Consider the following 19,219-nt stretch of genomic DNA (forward strand, 5'->3'; position numbering starts at 1 on the left):
AAAATCAATTGTCCTACGATAGGGTCCTTTGGCTGTCAATACAGAACACCCGGCACGATTCGAACAGTCAAGCCTTTAGCTCACGGCTCACGGAACAACACACACACACACAGCCCACCAAAGGCGGTGCGCGTTTTGTCTACCACATTTGTTTACTCTTTTCCTGCTTTGCTTTAAGAAATTGAATCTTGCAGACTTGGAATGTATGTCCCACCACACCGACCGTGTCCAGCTGGTGTGGAGTACAAAGATACAAATAAGTATGTATCGACTCTTTCCCTTCCTGTACCTTCAATTTAATAGCTCAAATTAAACCTTGTAGGGAAGCATTTGTTTGGAAACCTGTCAGTGTTGGGCCGTTGTACATGCTTTTTGAAGAACTCGTTCGCCCGTTTCATAAGGTGTGAACACTTCGAAGAAAACATTATGCTGAGCGCGAGCGTGCAGACAGCTTGGCGGTGTTGCATGGCTAGAGAAGGTTTCGTTGGCCGCACGATCGATAGTAATTACTATCATCACTGTTCGTTTTTTACTACATTGTTTCCAGACAAGGATTGTCCTGAATTGATTCTCCCAATGAGTTACTATTTGTATTTACTTTAACCCGAAATGTATGAAATACGGGTCAAAGAGAAAATAGCCAGATAAACCAGTACTATTCTTTATTGAATTATATCGAAAAGGAACAGGAAGTATTCTCCTAATCGACATTTAAGTACAACCTTTTCTAACATTATCAATCGATGTGTGTCGTGCGATTGCAAGGAAACCCCCTTACTTGTTCTAACAGCTGATGTACATCTCACACCATCATTATGGTAATTACTCACCCAACACGTCATGATCATTATCGTAACTATTTATTGAGGTCAGACGATACACATCAAATCCCCCACTGAAACAATTCTCTCTCCACGCAGCTAACCAACGCTGACAAACGTCCAAAAAAGGACCGACTTCTTCATCGCTCAACGCGAAAGCTGACGTCTCAATTAATTCCTTGCATCACCACTACCATGTCGTCGTCGTCGTCTTGGGAACGTCCTCTTGTGCATCGAAACAGAAAGACTATACGGTTACGGGTTTGCCTATTCAATTCACTACTGCCATCCGAGTGGGACAAGAAGAAAAAACACCATTCCCTGTCAATCCGTGCACCAAAAGAAGAATTTCGCATTCGCTTAGCTTAATCACTTGTGCAGTTCGCACTGTGCCAAGGAGAAATGTGTCTTCGTTGCTTTACAGAACCAGCCGCACGGGAACACAGCCACACATTTCACCCCTATATGCTTTCGGGCGCCATAGTATGAAAGTGCATCTACGAACACACCGCCTTCCCATATTTGGCTGATCGTGCCCGTAAATATTATGCAAAACGTGCCTCTCATTCAACTGCCTCGGCTGAGGTTATGCCTTTGCAAAGAGTCTCCTTCTTAAGCTGCCTGTGCTAGATCTATACCACCTTAGCTTGCACACATGCTACTTCAACCAGCCACAGAACTAGTTTCGATTACTTTTACCTTTACTTCTGCCCTCAGCAACACTAGCTACTTAAGACTGCAATTCCAGCACGTTCCATGGGTAGAATTTATTGAAAGTCCACCTTCGTAGGGTGCAAATCGTTACAACACACAGACACACAGTAAAATAACTGGTTTTGGTAGAGAAAAATCCACCGGGTGCACATGGATAACGCGTTTCTTCACACCGGAGTGAGTATGTAAGATGGAACATTTGCTTGAATTCTCCAAAACCACAACAAGAAAGCCATTAGTACGACAAGCATTGAACCTTTGACATTATTCCACAAACACGAAATTCCACCCAAATTATCTTAATGTCATCCGCACCACACATAACCATCGGGATAGAGATAAAGCGAGAGAGATTTGCATGTTAACTTGCCTACAACATACAAAATCCCAACTACCGGAAAACACGATTCGCACCCAGGTTTCTTCTGCACGGCAACAAACAATTACAGCTTAAGGTCATCTTTCAGGTTTAATAATGCTTAACAGCACAAATTCGACCCACATGTAATTACCCAAACCCGCACCAAGCGCACGCATACGTCAGCTCAAACCTGACATTCCCTTCAGGAGAACCCGCGACCGTAGTCAAGTTCACGATCACATGCACCCCTTGTACCGATTGCAGCCCAAAAATGCAGTCCCAAATTGCGATAATGTACAGTTACGACAGCGTCAGGTTTGGTTCGCATTTCACAAGCGACACCCCAATACGCCGTCGACCAGCGCGCGCGCCCCCGAATACTTGCAAAAATGCATAAAATCGTTTCCTCCTCCCTGCGGCCAGAAATTTGTCAATACGAAGCCAAAGAAGGGCTCACTATCACGCCGGTTTGTCTTCAGTGTACAACAGTTTTGGGTGCAACCGCTCCAGAAGACTTCAAATTGACCTCAATTTTTGATCGAGCTATTTATATGTGGTCCCTTTTCCACCAGAAAGTGCTTGATGGAATCAATTTATCAATCCGACAGAAAATTGACATCCTTTCTTCGAGAGAGCAAACCATTACAGCCGGGCGGGCCGTGTAATTCCTGATTTATTCTCTTCGCACAGGAAATTCACGAAAACCTACAATTAAAAGCTTACAACGTGAGACCAAACTCGTGAGAATACTGACACCGTTTATGCACAATTTAACGAAAATAACATTGCGCACTCTGCACGTCAACCAATCAAGCAGAACAGTATTTTTGTGTATATTTAACATTTCGTTCCAAAAGTCACGATTTTTACAACGGAAAACCCCCGGAGATCATTATATACACGCCCAACGCAACCCCTCACTCCATCCGCGTATGAATAACTATTGTGTTTCCCTAAAATGTGGCGGCATTTGCAGGCCCTTGCGGCATTTTTTTCTGTACTTCTTGCTGCTACGGTCGTTTTGCTTGCTTTCTTCGATAAAGATCGTCTTTTAGCTGCTTAAAACGATGCCGTACACGAGATGCAAACAAAGTGCACGGAGCGGAGAGCAAGAGCGACACACAAAAAAACTGGAATGCAAGTGCATCATGCTACACCACCGCTACGATATTTTGGCTGAAACAGATAAATAAAACAGCAACGATAAGAAGATGAAGCTGCACACAGGAACTGGTTTCTGAGTGCCCTTTGTAACGCGCCGTATGTGTGCGTGTGTGCATGTCTCCTTCCCTTTTGTCGGTTTCCGTCTTCATGTTTAAACAGCTGATAATGAAGTTTTCTGTTCACGCGCTACATATTGGATGACCTCTTTGGTCACGAAATTGGGGTTGTGTGGCTTTTACAAAATTACTAACCGATACAAAAACGATGACGTGTTTTTTTTTTCTTCTAGATAAGTCCCTGCTTTTAATATTTTGTATCTTAAGGCCAAAAGATAACCCACTTTTGCGACCTTATCAAATCTTTCCATTATGCTTATCTTGCCATCAAGTGCTATTTCTAATCGATCAATGTGCCGGTTCGTCAGCAGCGTACAATATTTCCGCTTACGACATTCATAATTTTATCGTTTCCGCTCTTATTGATAAAACTGCATGCGTCGCCTTACTGGTAAGCTGGTGTTGCAAATATTGAAAATGAAATTTACGATTCACTTTTCCTTTCGCCCGACGTAATCCACTCGAAATCGATACTCTGCAGCAGAATGGTAGCAGGAAGCGACGAACCAACGAACACACAACATTCAACGCATGCCCCATGAAGCACGTCCGAACCAGTGGAACGGATAGAATATTAACGAAAAAATGCATCACACGCGCGGAAAACTTTAAAAAAATAGACTTATGTATCCTGCGAACGAAACAGTGAGGATGAGCACAAACGAATGGCTTCCACCAAACTAGCCAAGCCAAAAAGCCTCAACTGCCGTTTGATAAATTGCAAACACGGGTTCGAACCGGTGGAAAGCAAAATGGCCAAATGGTGGACGTAAAATGATTGAAAAATAAAATAACGCATTATAAATACCTTCACTCTACACGTCCGCTCGGTACGTGATCGGAAATTTGTACAGTTTTGAGACCGCTAAACCAGGGACAGGGGATGGAGAGAGAGAGACTCCTCTACAGTCTCAGGGGTAACGATACAAAATTTATCAAAAATATACCAACACTTGAGCCGTATGGCGGAACAAGTGAACGCGACGCTAGTTCGTTTGTTATTTCAAGCATTTATCGTGGGACGAGTATTCAATTACCCTCACGTACCATGTCTGCATGATTCATAGCCGTGAAAAGGTCGTGTATTAGTTTTGTTTTCAGTTTTGCTTTGCATTTTGTCCAATTTGCCAAACATTCCGCTGATTTAAATCAGATCCACATCAAAATGTTTGAGGATAGCAGCTGACACGGTACCTTCAACCAAACCATTGCTTTGCCGTATACATGATTCATAAATCGGTACTGTCTGACGTTGATGAAAATACATATTGTTATCTAATAACTGTACAAAATTAGAATACATATGTCATAACTTAATATCTTTCTATGTGTCCGAAAAACCCGAAACCAAGCAAGACACCAAACACTATTTCTTACCCTAAGAGCACCCAAAGAAACGTTCTGTAATAATAGACTTTCCACTCGCACTTAAACGACCTTCACATTTATCAAACCATTCACAAGCTCTGTCTTCACAAACCAGCCAGCGGGACACCTTTTTGAGGTGCGAAGAGATTGGCGTTGTGACCCACCTACGGATACAAAACTACGCTCAGTTGTCCCACGGGGCAACGTGTAATTCTTAATGAACTGCCGCGCTATCACCTAGCATTCGGACAGCTTTTGCCGATAGGTAACGCCATCCTCCACACGCACGCCCATGGATTCGTAATGCATGCCCAACGTCTCTCGCCTCTGCTTTCAATGTGTACCAGTGACCATCTCATCGGGACGTGGGAAGATCTGGAATCAAGCAAGCGATTCAACATCGAGGATCAACTTACGGGCGAGAATGTACACCGAAGCTCTAGTAAGCTGGATGACAAGTGTCTAGAGATTGGTCCAGTGTCATCGGTGGTAATATGAGCATGAATGTGTGGTTATGTGGCTGCGGTGGCTACTTTTCGCCCAACAGACCCATGGAGGTACTGGACAAACGCGCAACCCTCCATTGCATCGTCATGATCATCATCAGAATTATTGTAATCAACGGATTGTATTCACCACAGGATGTGGTGTTGCTGTCTGTGCCTGGGTTTGGCCTCTTATCATGCACACAAAGGGCAAGCTTCTATGTATTCTCACCCATCTGCATGTCACTGCTGACTTGCCCTGTCGACAGCGATGCACGATTGCCATTGGTTACGCATGGTGTATCCGATCCGTCGCCGGGGAAGATCAAGGATCGTGGTCCTCAGCACACACCGAGCCCGCTCGTTTTCTGCCACAGAATTGCTCGCAGGAAACTCAAACGACCATACCACGGGACCTTCTTTCGTATGCAATGCGGGTCGACCGAACCGGCGACAACGACGACCAGCAACGTACGACTCCGGTAGCTCCAGTTGGCTAATGCAGATGAGGATGTTGAACCTCGGTTGCAACATTTTTACGTACGCGGCCCGTTCCGTTCCGTTCCGCTGTTTTGCTTTGCATCGTCGTTTCGTACCGTAGCACATTCCATCGGTGGGAAGCGGTCGAAGGGAGCGAACGAACACACATTATAATGGCAAATTATCGCAGACATTTTATGGGCTCGGTCTTGGGGGTCTTTAAAATATAGTTCGCAAAAGCGTTTAAACCGACAAAAAAACAATACACACACACACATAGGCAACCAGCGGCAGCCACATAACGAAATGCAGAGCACACGAAAACAAAACATCCACCTGGAGACCCGGCCGGCAGGCGGCATCTCATTTGCATTTCATTCTGGTTTGCTTGCCGTTGTTGTTTTCGGTTGGTAAAAATGCTGCTCCAAATCGCGTTCCTGGTTTAGCCGTGTGAAGACTATCCGAGCACTTTCTTTCCGTGGAGCCGACATAGACTCCAGCCAGCTCTATTGTGCCAGTTCGATAAAAGGAAAAGAGTACGCCACTGGGTGGCATAAGAAGTCTCGCTTGCCCACACCGGTATTCTGCATCAAATAACGATTTAATCAGCTTACCAAAGCACGAGAACTAGCCAATATCGTATTCGGTACATTTTTTGTAAAACTAACTAGTTTAAAGAAATGGCAAAAGTTCGATATTTTTTGCACATCTGTTTACAACTTGATAGCATTTTCAGCTCACACACAATCCAACCTTGTAGCACTTACTGCTATCCTACACACAAGTTGCCCCTAATTAACACCAAACGATAAAGACATAACATTCTTTATCTCCTTCACAAAAAAATAAGCTGATCACTGCAAGCTTACTCTGCAGGATAACCTCCTTTGCACACGTATGTGTGCATAGCCTTCCGATCAGGCACCAACCACACTGTCCCGGGAGGCGACGCAGAACGTTCCACCCGAAAAAGGGAATCCGTAAAAATACAGGTTAAATTGAACGCGTCACCTTATAAAGCTACATTCGGCGAGAAATGATTTCGCCACGATCACGCGGAACAGTAGACACGGCACGGAAAATGTCAACCGGTCTTTCACGTGCAGTGTACGCGCAACTCGAGCTTCAATCTCCTTCGTCAGTCGATTTCACAGGACGCCAAACGAGATTTTCAATTCGCCTCGCAATAAAAAAAATCATAATCCAACGAAATACGTACCTGAAATGAGAAAGAGAAAAATAGAAAATTAGACACACTTTTCAAGCTAAAACTGTAGAATAATATAATGCGGTACTGATAGCGTAGATAGCAAAGCATTACATCTCTCCTTCAGCGGGCTACTCTATTCAACCAATTCATAACAGGAAGTGTACCCCCGTGCAGTGTCAACCATTGCGTCAGGTGTGTTTATCATAATTACCTATCTATTTTCCCTAGTCTCTCTCTCTCTCTCGCCCCTCGGGAAAGTGATTACACCCTCGAGATACACTCATAGGGCTACAGGTTCACCCTCTGTGTATGGGCATCCCCTGCCTGCACAGATAATAATTGCCCAGTTCCTATCGTTTTCCGAGATGTGTCACCGAGCCCACACCGACCGGGCACAGCTGTCAGCTGTTTTCCGTTCAGCGCAGCAGTGGAGCTGTTTGTATACTTCGGTGATTACAAACAACAGCAGCACGGGTGGGATTTAATTTTAGTTGGTACGTAATGACGAAAGTATGTCGTCGGTCCTCACTAGTGTGTACAAATTCTTCTGCTTTCCGAAATATGTCACATGATCATCGCTATCAGCGAGATCGACAGGAGTATTATTCATCTCTGATGATGTGTGAGATTAGTCACCCCCCTTCGCGATGAGACACACCCAGCACAGTTCGATTCCCTTTATCTATGCGTAGTTGAGTATAGAAAAATAGAAAACGAGTTCCATTGCCCGTTGGACACTAGTCGCCTTTGATGACTAAAACAGACATCTGTAGCCCCTGTGAGCCATCATCAGAAGGGTCGCCCTCTGCACAATAATTGACGGGATTCCCTCTTCGCCGGTTCGTTCAGCGGTAAGGTATGAGTGCAACTGTACTCGATTCCCCTCTTTTCATGATGACGGCCAATTGCTCTACGCACTGCTGGATAAGAGGCTTGATTGTGTCGTTTCCAATCGATTGAGTGAGGGTGCTTGTTCTGACGAAATGCAACCTCCTCCGCTAGACGCATGTGCCACGAATATACTCCATCAGCGAAGCTGCCATATAGTACACTGGAGGCCTTTTATTGTGCCTCCGAATTTACCGTGCACTAGTTCTTCAATCTAAAACCATCATTAATCTTGCCAAGCTCTGCAAAGAAGCAATATTTCCTCATCCTTCTCCTCCTGATGCGCGGGCCACTGCACCTTGATTGTCTTACGGACCAATTAAACTCAATTCAGACAGTAAATTGAATGGATGGGTGCATCAATTATTCCACACTTTCTCCCACGTCCCAGCACACACTCTGCACTCCGGTGGTTCCTTATCGTTTGTTAAGTGAAATATTTAAATTAAGCTGGAAAATCAGCGAAACGAAGTGCGATGCTCAATTCCGTGTAGGGTGTTGTGTGTTAAAACCACACAGTCTACGCCTTAGGCGCCACATGCACCGATTTGGGGGAACCCTAGCACCAGAGGCACAGTCGTAGTTATTACACATGAATAACATTAAGCCAAATTGAGCATTCTCGTGTCTGCAAACGTATCCCTTTCCATGGAGCATAATTCACTTTCCCTTTCGAGGTGATGCACTTATCGCACCCTCTCTCCCTAATGCACCGATACATACAATGTTCTGAACCATCAAATATGGACAGATGGACACACATACAGCGTTACCCCAACACCCCAAACCCTTCCTGACACACACGTATCGTTGCGTAAAAAAGGGTGTCTTTAACCACGGCCGTCCACCGCCATCGGACATTGACTCGACGCGTCTCGTTGCCAGGCGCCGGGTTAAAAGCACGTGTCCATAAACACGCCATTAATCGAACGTCGTAGTCGCGCCTTTCGGACACCGGCCGGCGTCGATGGCGAACATTGGGCGTTGTTGTATCGCGTGACAAAACCTCCCCGCCGCTCGAATCGATCCGCGGGCCTAGTCACAATCGGATTCGATCTCCGCTTTCCAGAATAAACGGTGTCCACTCTACAGTCGACGAACTTAATCTGTCATTTGCGTCTTTTTTTTTTTGTTTCTCGCCCCATTGCCTCGATCAAATGATAGTAATTTCTGGTCGTGTACTTTTTTCGGTCGAAGCTAGTCTCTCGCTTCGTTTAATTTTCTAGCCCCATTGAACGCGAGGGTGAAAGAAATTGTCACGTCACGTCGTCTACCGATTGGCGACATTTATTACAATTTTTCTTCGCTTCAGAGGGGTAACAGACCTACGTGTGTGTGTATGCAAAGGTTCCGTGCAGGCTTGAAATAGATTATTATTACTCTACATGTACTCTGCCCCATCCGCACACGCTGGACGCTCTAATCAGCCATGCTTGGTGCAAGAACCAACAAACCGAGAATTCCTCGGGAAAGCAAACAATCCCAACCCTGACCACGGCCCGAGACCAACTTATTTCGTCCGGGCAGAACAGGAAAAGCACGTCACGTCATTGCAACGCCGTCCGGAACTGATAAGAAGCAGAACGAATCGTTTTCGAACCAGCAGAACGAAGCGTTAGGCATGAAAAACGGACACGCATCATGCGAAATTATCGTACCGAGTGCTGGTCTCGAACGATCGAGGCAAACACTCGCGACACTTGATGCCACCACCGGCACCAGCACCAGCACAAGCAGCAACAGCAGCTGGCCTACGAGACGAATCTCAAACGGACGAACTGTAGTGCGGGCGTGACCGTTTGCTCCAACACGCAGACGAAACAATTTAGAATTGCTTAAACTTTTACACACAAAAACGCGTCTAAAGCTATGCGGCGTATGAGCTTCAAATGACGCAATGATCATCTGTTCATGAATCGACTTCATTACAGCGGAAAAATTGCACAAAAAATGGCTAGGAGCAATCAATTAGATGCGACGGTGGAGATAAAACTATTAATCATGCACAAGAAGATGAAATGGAAACAAAACCGAACAAGTCATCATATTAATCAACACGCGCGCAGCTAAATTAGCCAACAACAAATGAAACACACACGGCTTATTGTTTTCCAAACTGCCATTAGCTGTTCCAGAACGTTAATTCCCTTCGAGACGCCGGCGCGCAATCTTCTCTAATTCTTCCGTCCAGCAGCAATTGCCTTCACCGCAGCACGCAACTTCTCCCCATCGATAAGAAGTCTTGCGTTTACAAACATGCACTGATTTCTTACGGCCAGTCCGGCTATTCTAGACATTCCGCTACAGTCCATTGAGGTCACGCAAAATCAATGTCGTCTATGAGGGCCTGTTGGTCGGCCGGCAACATCAAGCACGATCGTACCATGATCGTACCCCGATCGCGTTTCCAGGACAGCGAGATGTCGTCCCCCGATGTCACAAACAATTTAATCTGCGGCCTGTTAAGCGATAATTATTTGTAGAATGAGCATTTTATACTTTGTAACTGCTAGCTTCCGGAAGGCTTTACGGAGCTATTTGTACACTGAGTGGCTTAAAATACCGGATATAAATGCTATTGTTTACTTTTAGCCGATGTTAATTCTGCGGCTACCGATGACACCAATTTTCCCACCGAGATGATTCCACAGAATGACACGAAGAAATTAACCATTAACCATTATCTCGCTGGAGAGCTTCTCTGGTCCACTCAGGTGCGGGGACGAGCTCAACCGCTGAGCCCCGAGCAAACTCAAATTATCTTGATGGAACGCGATGGAAGAACGAAGCAAGTAAATGTAGAGAAATTGTTCCCACTGTGACCTGCATCTGCTGGCGACTAGCAACACAAAATTCAGGCCACAAACCTCCCCATCCTCAAGCATGCTTCCAAGTTGTCAGCACCGAGACCCGGCTGACTCGGATCGTGATGTCCAAGTGGAGATTTCGCCCGAGCGACCTGTTGAGAGATGAGAGTGTGGCCCGTGCCCGTGGTGGTGGTTCCATTGGTCAATATTTGTCGAAACATCTACTCCAAACTTGACCGCTGTTGCCTCTTGTTAGATGCATTCTCCTATCGCACTTGATACCACGATGCCGTCACAAGAAAGTTTGTGTAAGTGTGTGAATGGGTTTCTCCGGCCCCCTTAATGGCTTGGCGTCACATTCCGGAACAGGAAGAGGGACAGAGCACGGGATCGTCGGCACCCACCGACGACTTAATCATAGTCACAAGATTTCACATTCCACTAATAAACAGCGGCTTGTCGCTTTTGAAAAATGTGCGGGTTCTTCTCGGGACTGTGGCGGTGTTCGTTAGCCACACTGGAGTCTAATTTGAATCGATTGGGGACGAGCCGAAACACAAGTTATAGTTATCTCACCCCGGTCAATTGAATGTTGCCAAATAATACCCGACGAGGACTGTGCTACCGTCGTCGCCGTGTGCTCCATATTTCGTCGTCTTCTTGGGAACAGATTCTCCTCTCTCGCTCTCTTTCTAATTTGGTATTTAAATTTTATGTCAAACATACACCTTTGCATCCCACAAGCTGGCCTTACACGCTTGCACACACATACACATATTGGTGTCTCTTGAGATTCATGACGAAGTGTATAAGGAGAATATAGATTTTGCCAAAACAAAAAACCTACATCTTCAGCACTCTTTTGGGAATTGGTCGGGAGTCGACCTCGAGCGGGGACTTCTTGGTCGTCTCGGTCACCAGAGCTGTCCTTGAACATGAAAGCACGATCACACACTTCCAATGAGTACCACAGTACTCTCTACAATCAGTTGAATGTAGACAGAAAAGCAATGGATTGATTGGGCGGACACATCGTTGGTCCTATCCGTTAAATGCAACGTCTAGTCAATCGGTACCAGGAGTGCAATTACTGCCGCCAATCGACAGCTTACCCAATGGGATGCTCTTGGACTGGAACCCCACACCGGAGAAAAAGTACCCTTGACTCTGACTTTGAACTCCGTGAAAGGTGTCGGGAACTGATTTTGGAACCACCTCGACACTCCGAACCTATTTGGATTTCCCCTCATGTACCGTTAGCGGGTGGCAGCACTGGGAAAACGATGGTCAGTTTGCCGCCCAGCTCCTATCTCAAATCCCAACGGATCACACGTCCGGAAGACAGGTCCGTCTCGCTTCAGGATCCATCCCGTCCTCCACAAAACCATCCAACTAGACGGACGGTAGTCTAAAATCAATTTTTAGTGCCCTTCTTCCATTTGGTTTTCCTCCCATATCGACCTGAGCGCACTAGTCTAGCCATACCGAGCCATTGGAAACCATTGGAGGATTGTAGTGTGCAGTCGTTTTTTGCCACCCACGAAAAAGAGGGGCTTTAGAAATGATTTTTTTCTCTGTTTTCTACTTTATGTTAGTGCCTAACAGCTTCGTAGGACCTATGTCTATGCTTTATGTTAAACACCAGCACACAGCCAAAGAGCAGAGCAGGCAAAAAACGGAACAACGTGAAGCAGCATACGATTTCACCTTCTCCTCTTCACACCAAACCAGGCCCACTAACCGGCAAGAGCCGGCGATACATCGACAAGAGTGTGCGCGGGTTGACGTTGACGCTGTTGTGTTCTGTTTTATTCTCTGCTGTTGCTGTTCTTCTTTAATTCATTTAGCCTACCAGCTTGCCTCTATCAACGTCTCACCACCAATCCCACACACTCTGGCCTGCCTCTCTTGCGCCCTGGCCGCCGTCGTTGCTCGCCGTGATGCTTGAACGGTAATCGATTTTTAAAAGCGTTGGCAAACTCTTTCAATGCTCCACACGCGCCAATGGACAACGTTCCAGAGCCCGGCTGACCATTCGATCGATACCTATTTGGAACAGATTTGGCTGCAGATTCCATGTTCGACACATATCTTCACTTTTGAACCCCCAATTGGAAGACGAAAAACAAACACACCCCAGCGGGTGCTAGAAAGTGCGATCAGCAGACGCAAATGGCACAGTACGGACGAGTGCTAATCAGCACAAACATCTGCAACACTCCAAAGCTGCCAAAAGGGACCAGAGCAAGCCACAAAGAACTGTGCAAAATAAGAAAACATGGTCCAGCTGTTTCGGGTGCCGTTCGACAAACGGCAGGGTTTTTGGGACAGTTGTACAAGGCAGTAGAGCAATCAATCGAATTATTCAAATATTACTCCAATCTCTTTACAGATCTACAAACTATCTTCTGTTCCCATGTCATGCACACAATTAAAACATTTGTTCTCCAAAAGCAATGGACCTGTAAACCCTACAAATATAAATAAATCCAAATATCAACACTCATCAGAGGATATTCCAACGCAATTGCTACAGTTTGTTTCAGCCGAATCCGGAAGACACTCATGAGATGACTCACTGTGAATGAAGGGGCTACCCCCATTGCTATTTCCTGTCTGCGATGTAGGTTCTTGTTTGCCATTTTCAAGTGTGGCACTCTCCGTCTCCTGTAACCCCGCTCACCCATGTCCCTCTGTTTGCTATCTTTCGCTCTCTTAAAGATCATGTCTTGTTGTTGCTTCGTGCCCACTTCTTGCTCACCAACGCATCTAAACACGCTTTGCTTCTCGGGCTGATGTGCGTTTGTGGAGTATTATTTTAAGATTTTTATTGACAAAGCACGCGATTTCACGCTCGTTGGGCCGCTTTTTAATGGAAGACATGAACACAAAACCCCATCCACCCATCGGACATCTTCATTAGTGCTTCTCGGAGGTAGGTCGAGGAGCTCTATGCTTTGTGCTAACGTTATCCTACACATCGCCAATTAGGAAATGTGCCATTTTAGTCATCACCTCATACATCAAAACAAAACATCGTTTATCGCATTTGATTTATCTTTCGCGCCATAAAGCACACTCATAAAGTCGAGCGTTGATGATACACTTAAAACGCGACAAATGGACACGCCACAGCTTATCAGGTGCTTTCACAGGGCTTTTTCTGTTCCTTTTGGAGTTTGGAACACCTCAACGGCGTGTAAAGCACCGTCACCAACCGCGGGTATCCATTACGTCAAATCTAGAGCTACATTTTTCATGAGTGTGCTGAAACGGGCTGCAATACAGTGTTGCAAACGCTGTTGTCAGCCATTGCTCTTCCTCCTCTTGGCTTTCAATAAAACTGCTTGCAGCAAAATTCGACTCCCACTTAGCACCGGCGTGCCAATCACTCTTGCAATTGCAAGCCTCGATTTTCCAATGACATTGGCCTGTCAATGTGTGTACTTCTTGTATTTTTGCAACTCTTTTTCATCCCAGTGCCAATCATAGCCGCCCAACTCGGCATAAATCTTTCCCCCGTGCCGAGCCCTGTCGTGCCGCCGATGAAGATGAAAGGTCAGAGTCCGGTGTCCGTGTTCCTGGCCGGCTGTACCATGAATTATGAGCTGTCTTGATCGAATGGCATAGCGAACAATCACTATCGCAAGAAGGATTCAAAGAGTGCACGATGATATCCGGCGGTAGAGCGTGCCGACAATTCGCAGAGTAATTATTCAAACCTCCAACGAACGGGGAACGAAGTGCTTGGAGACGGTGGGACGGTGGGAGAAATACTACTTTACAGGATTGTAACATAATCCCACCGACAAAGTAAGACCGTTTGCTTCATCGGAAAAACGTTATTCTCGACCAGTTTAAACACTTTATTCGATGATCTTACGCAGCACCATTAAAGCCGTATTCAATGCATTTACGCACACAGCACCCAACCGCAACCGCTTGGACCATCCTTGGGTGACTCTCGTCTACATTTTCTTCCTTTCTGAGCTGTGTGCTGTGCGTGGTAGTGTGGTTCGATTGGCCTTACTCACACCCATCATCATCATCATCATCATCGGTATGCAGAGCACAAACACACACGGCCGGCACGGACAGGACGATCACAGACGATCTTGAAACCATAACTCAACTCGCGCTTAACGACAAAGATGACTCCTCCGTCTGGGACAAAGGCAACAAAAGGGACACACATTTCATCTTCCTGTGGGACGCGCAACCTCGTTCCCTGTTTTGGACGCGATGAAAACCGAAAGTCTACTGTGTCTAAACGGGTTTCTATAATCGTGTAGGATTGTTGCGTTCTTTTTTCATTTCTTCCCTTTGTTATACTTTTAGGTGTGTCACCTGACTGAATTTGTTCACGAGTGAGAAAGAATAGTTTTTGGGGGATTTTGAAATCGTCATTTATCTGTCGCCCAAGGGACTGTTTAAGGGTTGGGATTAAATCTCCAAAACATTTTTACCGAAAACATGAAACATTTTTGGGAAAAGATAATTTCCAACAGCCAAACCCAGTTCCAGAAAAAAATCAATTAGCGATTCTACATTGACCAAATCGCCCTTCGACCGTGAAGGTTACACCATACACCAACACACGTCACTTGCCCTTTGATAAAAGCATCCACTTAAGGCTTTCACGGGGAGAGTATGAAGAAGTCTAATGGTGTGACTCACTTCCAACAAATGGTCAGTTCGGTTCCACCAGATGTCCAGCCCATTAGAACAATTATTGACCAGACGAAAAGAAATAAATGTATTTCATGTGGTATCGGATTACCATGGAGAAAGAAGGAATTATTAATCCTAAACCACATCCCCCTTGCGGGTTGTAGTGAGTTTCCCTTTCCAAAGCAGATTAAAGTTCACTCAAGTATGTTTTGCTTCACAGTTCGTTATTCAACGTTATGTGAACTATCAACCAGAGAAATAAGTTGATGTTTTTCCATGTTTAAATGTACGAGTAAGAAAATCAAACACACTAAATAAATTCTATTCAACACAGCCCAATGGTACCAATAAAATCACTCGCTGTTTCTTCGACCTTAACGATTCACTTGCATCATTCCACAGTGATGAATAGCAGTGAAACAAATAATAAATAAAAATTATTTCCCTCTCGATAGGATGCACATGAATGAAACTCAATCGAGGATCGAAATGGTACATCCCTCAATGAGTGCGTTCCACAAGGGAGGGAGAGGAAGCAGTTCAAGACGGTTCGTTCATCACACCATTTCCTGCACACAACAAGGCGGCGGCATCCATGACTCATCAGCTCTCTCGACCGAACGCCAATGTCTGTTTGCTTCGTTTTTTTCCTTCAAACCACCAAACCAAAGTGCAATTGCTTTTTTTATCCCTGAAGAAGAAAAGGGAACATACTGTGCGCCGTGGAGCTATGAAAACTGACGCCGCGTTCATGCCTCACGCCTTCATCACGCATCTCTTCGCATCTCCGATGAAGTTGTCAAAGAAAGCGATCAGTTTACGATGCGGCAGCAATATTGCAAAGCAGATCCGTGCAGTAGAAACAAAGACATCAAGGGAGTGTTCGTGTGCAGCCGCTCGTCATTATGGAAATGTGATTGAACGGGAGATTATGCCGCGATGGAGAATGCAGCTGCGGCAACGCGAAGATAAAGCAACTCTCCCTCGACCAGACAGACGACAAGCGAGAAGTGTCGTGAAAGATGTGATTATAATTACAAAACCATCGTTTTATATGGAGTGCGAAACGGGTGCATTATTTCCTCCACACACACACACAAAAAACAACTTCAAACCATAAAATCGCTCCTTCACAAGTTGCTGCCGGTCGACCTGCGACCGAATTTGGCGCGGTGTATTGTTGTACGGGTGTAACCTTGAGCCGGGGCGGGTTCTACAAAAGCGCTAACCTAGATGGGAACAAAGCGAAGGCAAGTCCGTTCCTCTACACAAGAGCTGCGGGTTAAGGGAGATGTAGATTGGCCAAAAACCGAAACCCCATTACCGAAAAAGTGTTCCGATCTTGAGCTGCGTGTGTAAGCTAAGATTTCCGCAAATACAGGGCAAAAAAGAGACTAGAACCAAGAGCAATTTGCCCACGGACCGTAGGTAACTCATAATAATACGGTCCCAACAAGCATGCGGAATCGTTCTCCTTGCCCCTTGTGCCTAACTAGACGCCACGCGGGTGTGCTTGCTGCCTAGTTTTAATCGCTGTGCCTACGTAGAACGCTCGCAAATGGTAGGCAAAGCAAAACAAAACCGGCTTACACCACATTGCGGTCGCCGTTAGAAATGGAAGGTTCAATCGCCCAAAGCGATCTCGTGCGATCGTGTGAGTGAGTTAAGATGTTGGGGATTTGTAATTATTGAAAGCTTTCGCTTTATGGGAAGGTGCAGCGCCCACACACGGTCGGTGTGTCGTGTGCGCCGGGCCAACTTGCTTGCTTGCGTTTGCAAAATTTATAAATGCAACCAACCACCAGCCACCTGGGCGAAACCGGCATGAAGGTGTGTGTGTAGCCTGCCTGCGGTGGTGCTAAACTCCGGAGATGCCGGAAAAGCAACGCAACGTACACTTGAGCGCCACCAAATCGAGCGCTGGGAGCGCTGACTAAGAACCTACAGCCCACCATAAAGATTGACGAGCCGTTACGGGAGCCAGAAGGCAGCAGCCCGCCAAACAATAAAACTCATCTGACCGGTGTGTGCATATAAAGGTCCATTTCTTCCCATTATCTCGTACACCCTCCACAAACCACCGATATGGTGGCATATTTCTGATGGGCAGCAAACGAGCCTAACAACCGATCGGCGGGATGCACATTCCGAACCCACTCCGGGGAGGAACTCTACACTGTCTCTTCAAGCAGACTACCACAGAACAATTTGTTTGCTCCTCTCGACTAACGAGCGATCTCTACATTGAAGCGAGCTGCGGGAACAGACAATCACCTGATGTAGATCGTTCGTTCAAGAAAAAGACTCCAGCACACAACAAGCCGACTGGCTAGTTCCCGCATACCATTTGCTGTACGGTGGAGAATTTGAGGCATTTTTGTACGCACTGGAAGGGTTCTGGTATCTCTCGCTTCATGCTCCAGTTGTTGTTCTTGAAGTGTCTCTCACCAGAACTGGGAGTGGCGTGTCCCCCCTTAGTCAGTGGAAGGATTCCTCCAACTTGTAGGTATGCGGTGGACATATTAGCATTAGCGACCCGCCGAACGTGTGCCAATCGGTAGTTCGTCGGTCCACCTTGATACAATCTTTAGTACCATTTAATTCACGCTATTGTGAACAATTTTATGGTGCCAAGATTAATTTATCCTCAGTAGCACGCTCGTTTGCATTAAGGCTAGCAGTTTATGGGTTCGGAATTACAATCAGAACGTGCGGCCACTAGGCCAAGATGCTTCGATGTGATACGTCGACGTTGTAAATCAAATTACGCATCGTTTGAAGTCGGTTTTATGAACTTTTAATGTATTTTACAGTAATTGGAGTAATTGATACAGCTCTAAATTGAATAATGAAGATCTTCTTCGTTTATAATTTCTATCTTCTGTGTCCACATCGCCAATTAAACATTAAAACTCTCGTTTTTGAGCATTTTCATTAATGAGTAAACGATGATTTTCATGTTTTCGATCCTCTCCCAAAAATGGGCATTACTGCTCGTCGCCACAATTGGGAAGCGAGGCATTAGATGGCTGACGGATCCGTGCTTAAAGGGTTACAAAGAGAAGAACCTTTCCCCTCCTTCAAAAGTACGTCATGATCGCGATGACCTTTGCATTCTTTTTGTACATCGCAGCAATCTGTTTCACCACTGCAGAGACCACTGCTCTCTATTCCCATTTGACGATGCTTCTGTTTCGCTCGTCTGCTGTGCTGCCGCCACAGAACCCAACCCCGGCCAGATGATGACGGTAAACGCGATCGTACAAGAGACGACTCCCAGAGCCCAGAGCAAAGAATCAGCCCCGCCGTCAGCTACCCAGGAATGGGAACGATAGAACAATCCTGTCCTGCGGAGCGAGAGCGCGTCGACCTTTGTTTGTCGTTGCCGGCGTGGGGCTTCAGCAGCTCAAGCTCCAAAAGCAGAGCGAATCTGACAAGAAAGAGCCGGCGCAAGAGAAGCTAAAACAGCCGCCGCCGCCGCCTCAGCAGCAGGAAAGCAAACACACAGCTAAACCGGCCAAGTGGCAACGCGCTCGGACGCTCCGAAACCGGTAGACAGGATTCTGAACTTACTTGCTAGAAGCCTTGGAGTTTTCGCCAAATCCGACCGTGAAGTTCGTCGAAGTCATGTTGATGCTGCTGCTACCGCCCGTTGACGAGTTTGACCGGAACCACAAACAAGGAAATCGCGCACACACGGACACTATCAAACGATGGCTGTTTCGCTATATCGCACAAATACGATACAATGCGGATATACAAATGGTGGTATGTGGCTGGTTTGTTTGGTAAATTTCAAATCGTTGCAAAATTAACGGCTCGCGCGTGACAGATCGCACGGATTTCACAACTGGACGACAAAATTCACGAGAGAAAAAAACACTTTACGCACTGGGTATCCTTTTTCTGTAGGATATCACCGATAGATCGAGGCAGTTTTGCAATCTGGTTTGGAAAGCACACGCGGGAAACGCAATGGAAATATGTTATGTAGCACGAGCGTAAACAAAACACCTCCGAGCACGAGAACGGTTTCAAATTAAGTGAGAGAGAACGGCGAGCGTGTCCGGCGTTGTAAAAGACGGGAACTGAAATTGAGAGCTGAAGGGAACGTACGCTCGACATCACCAGGTT

General features: G+C 46.0%; 1 protein-coding gene across 1 annotated transcript in view; it reads right to left on the minus strand.

The window, feature by feature from the left end:
• LOC120904952 (microtubule-associated protein Jupiter) overlaps window positions 1-19,173 on the minus strand; it is a 115,392-nt gene extending 96,219 nt beyond the window's left edge. The window contains exon 1 of the mRNA XM_040315521.1: window positions 18,659-19,173. Coding sequence (XP_040171455.1) covers window positions 18,659-18,714 — 56 coding nt within the window. The 5' untranslated portion in view covers window positions 18,715-19,173. The remainder of the gene's footprint in view (window positions 1-18,658) is intronic.
• Window positions 19,174-19,219: the final 46 nt, after the last annotated feature.

Source organism: Anopheles arabiensis, chromosome 2, assembly GCF_016920715.1.
Source record: "Anopheles arabiensis isolate DONGOLA chromosome 2, AaraD3, whole genome shotgun sequence".
Taxonomy (NCBI): Eukaryota; Metazoa; Arthropoda; class Insecta; order Diptera; family Culicidae; genus Anopheles; species Anopheles arabiensis.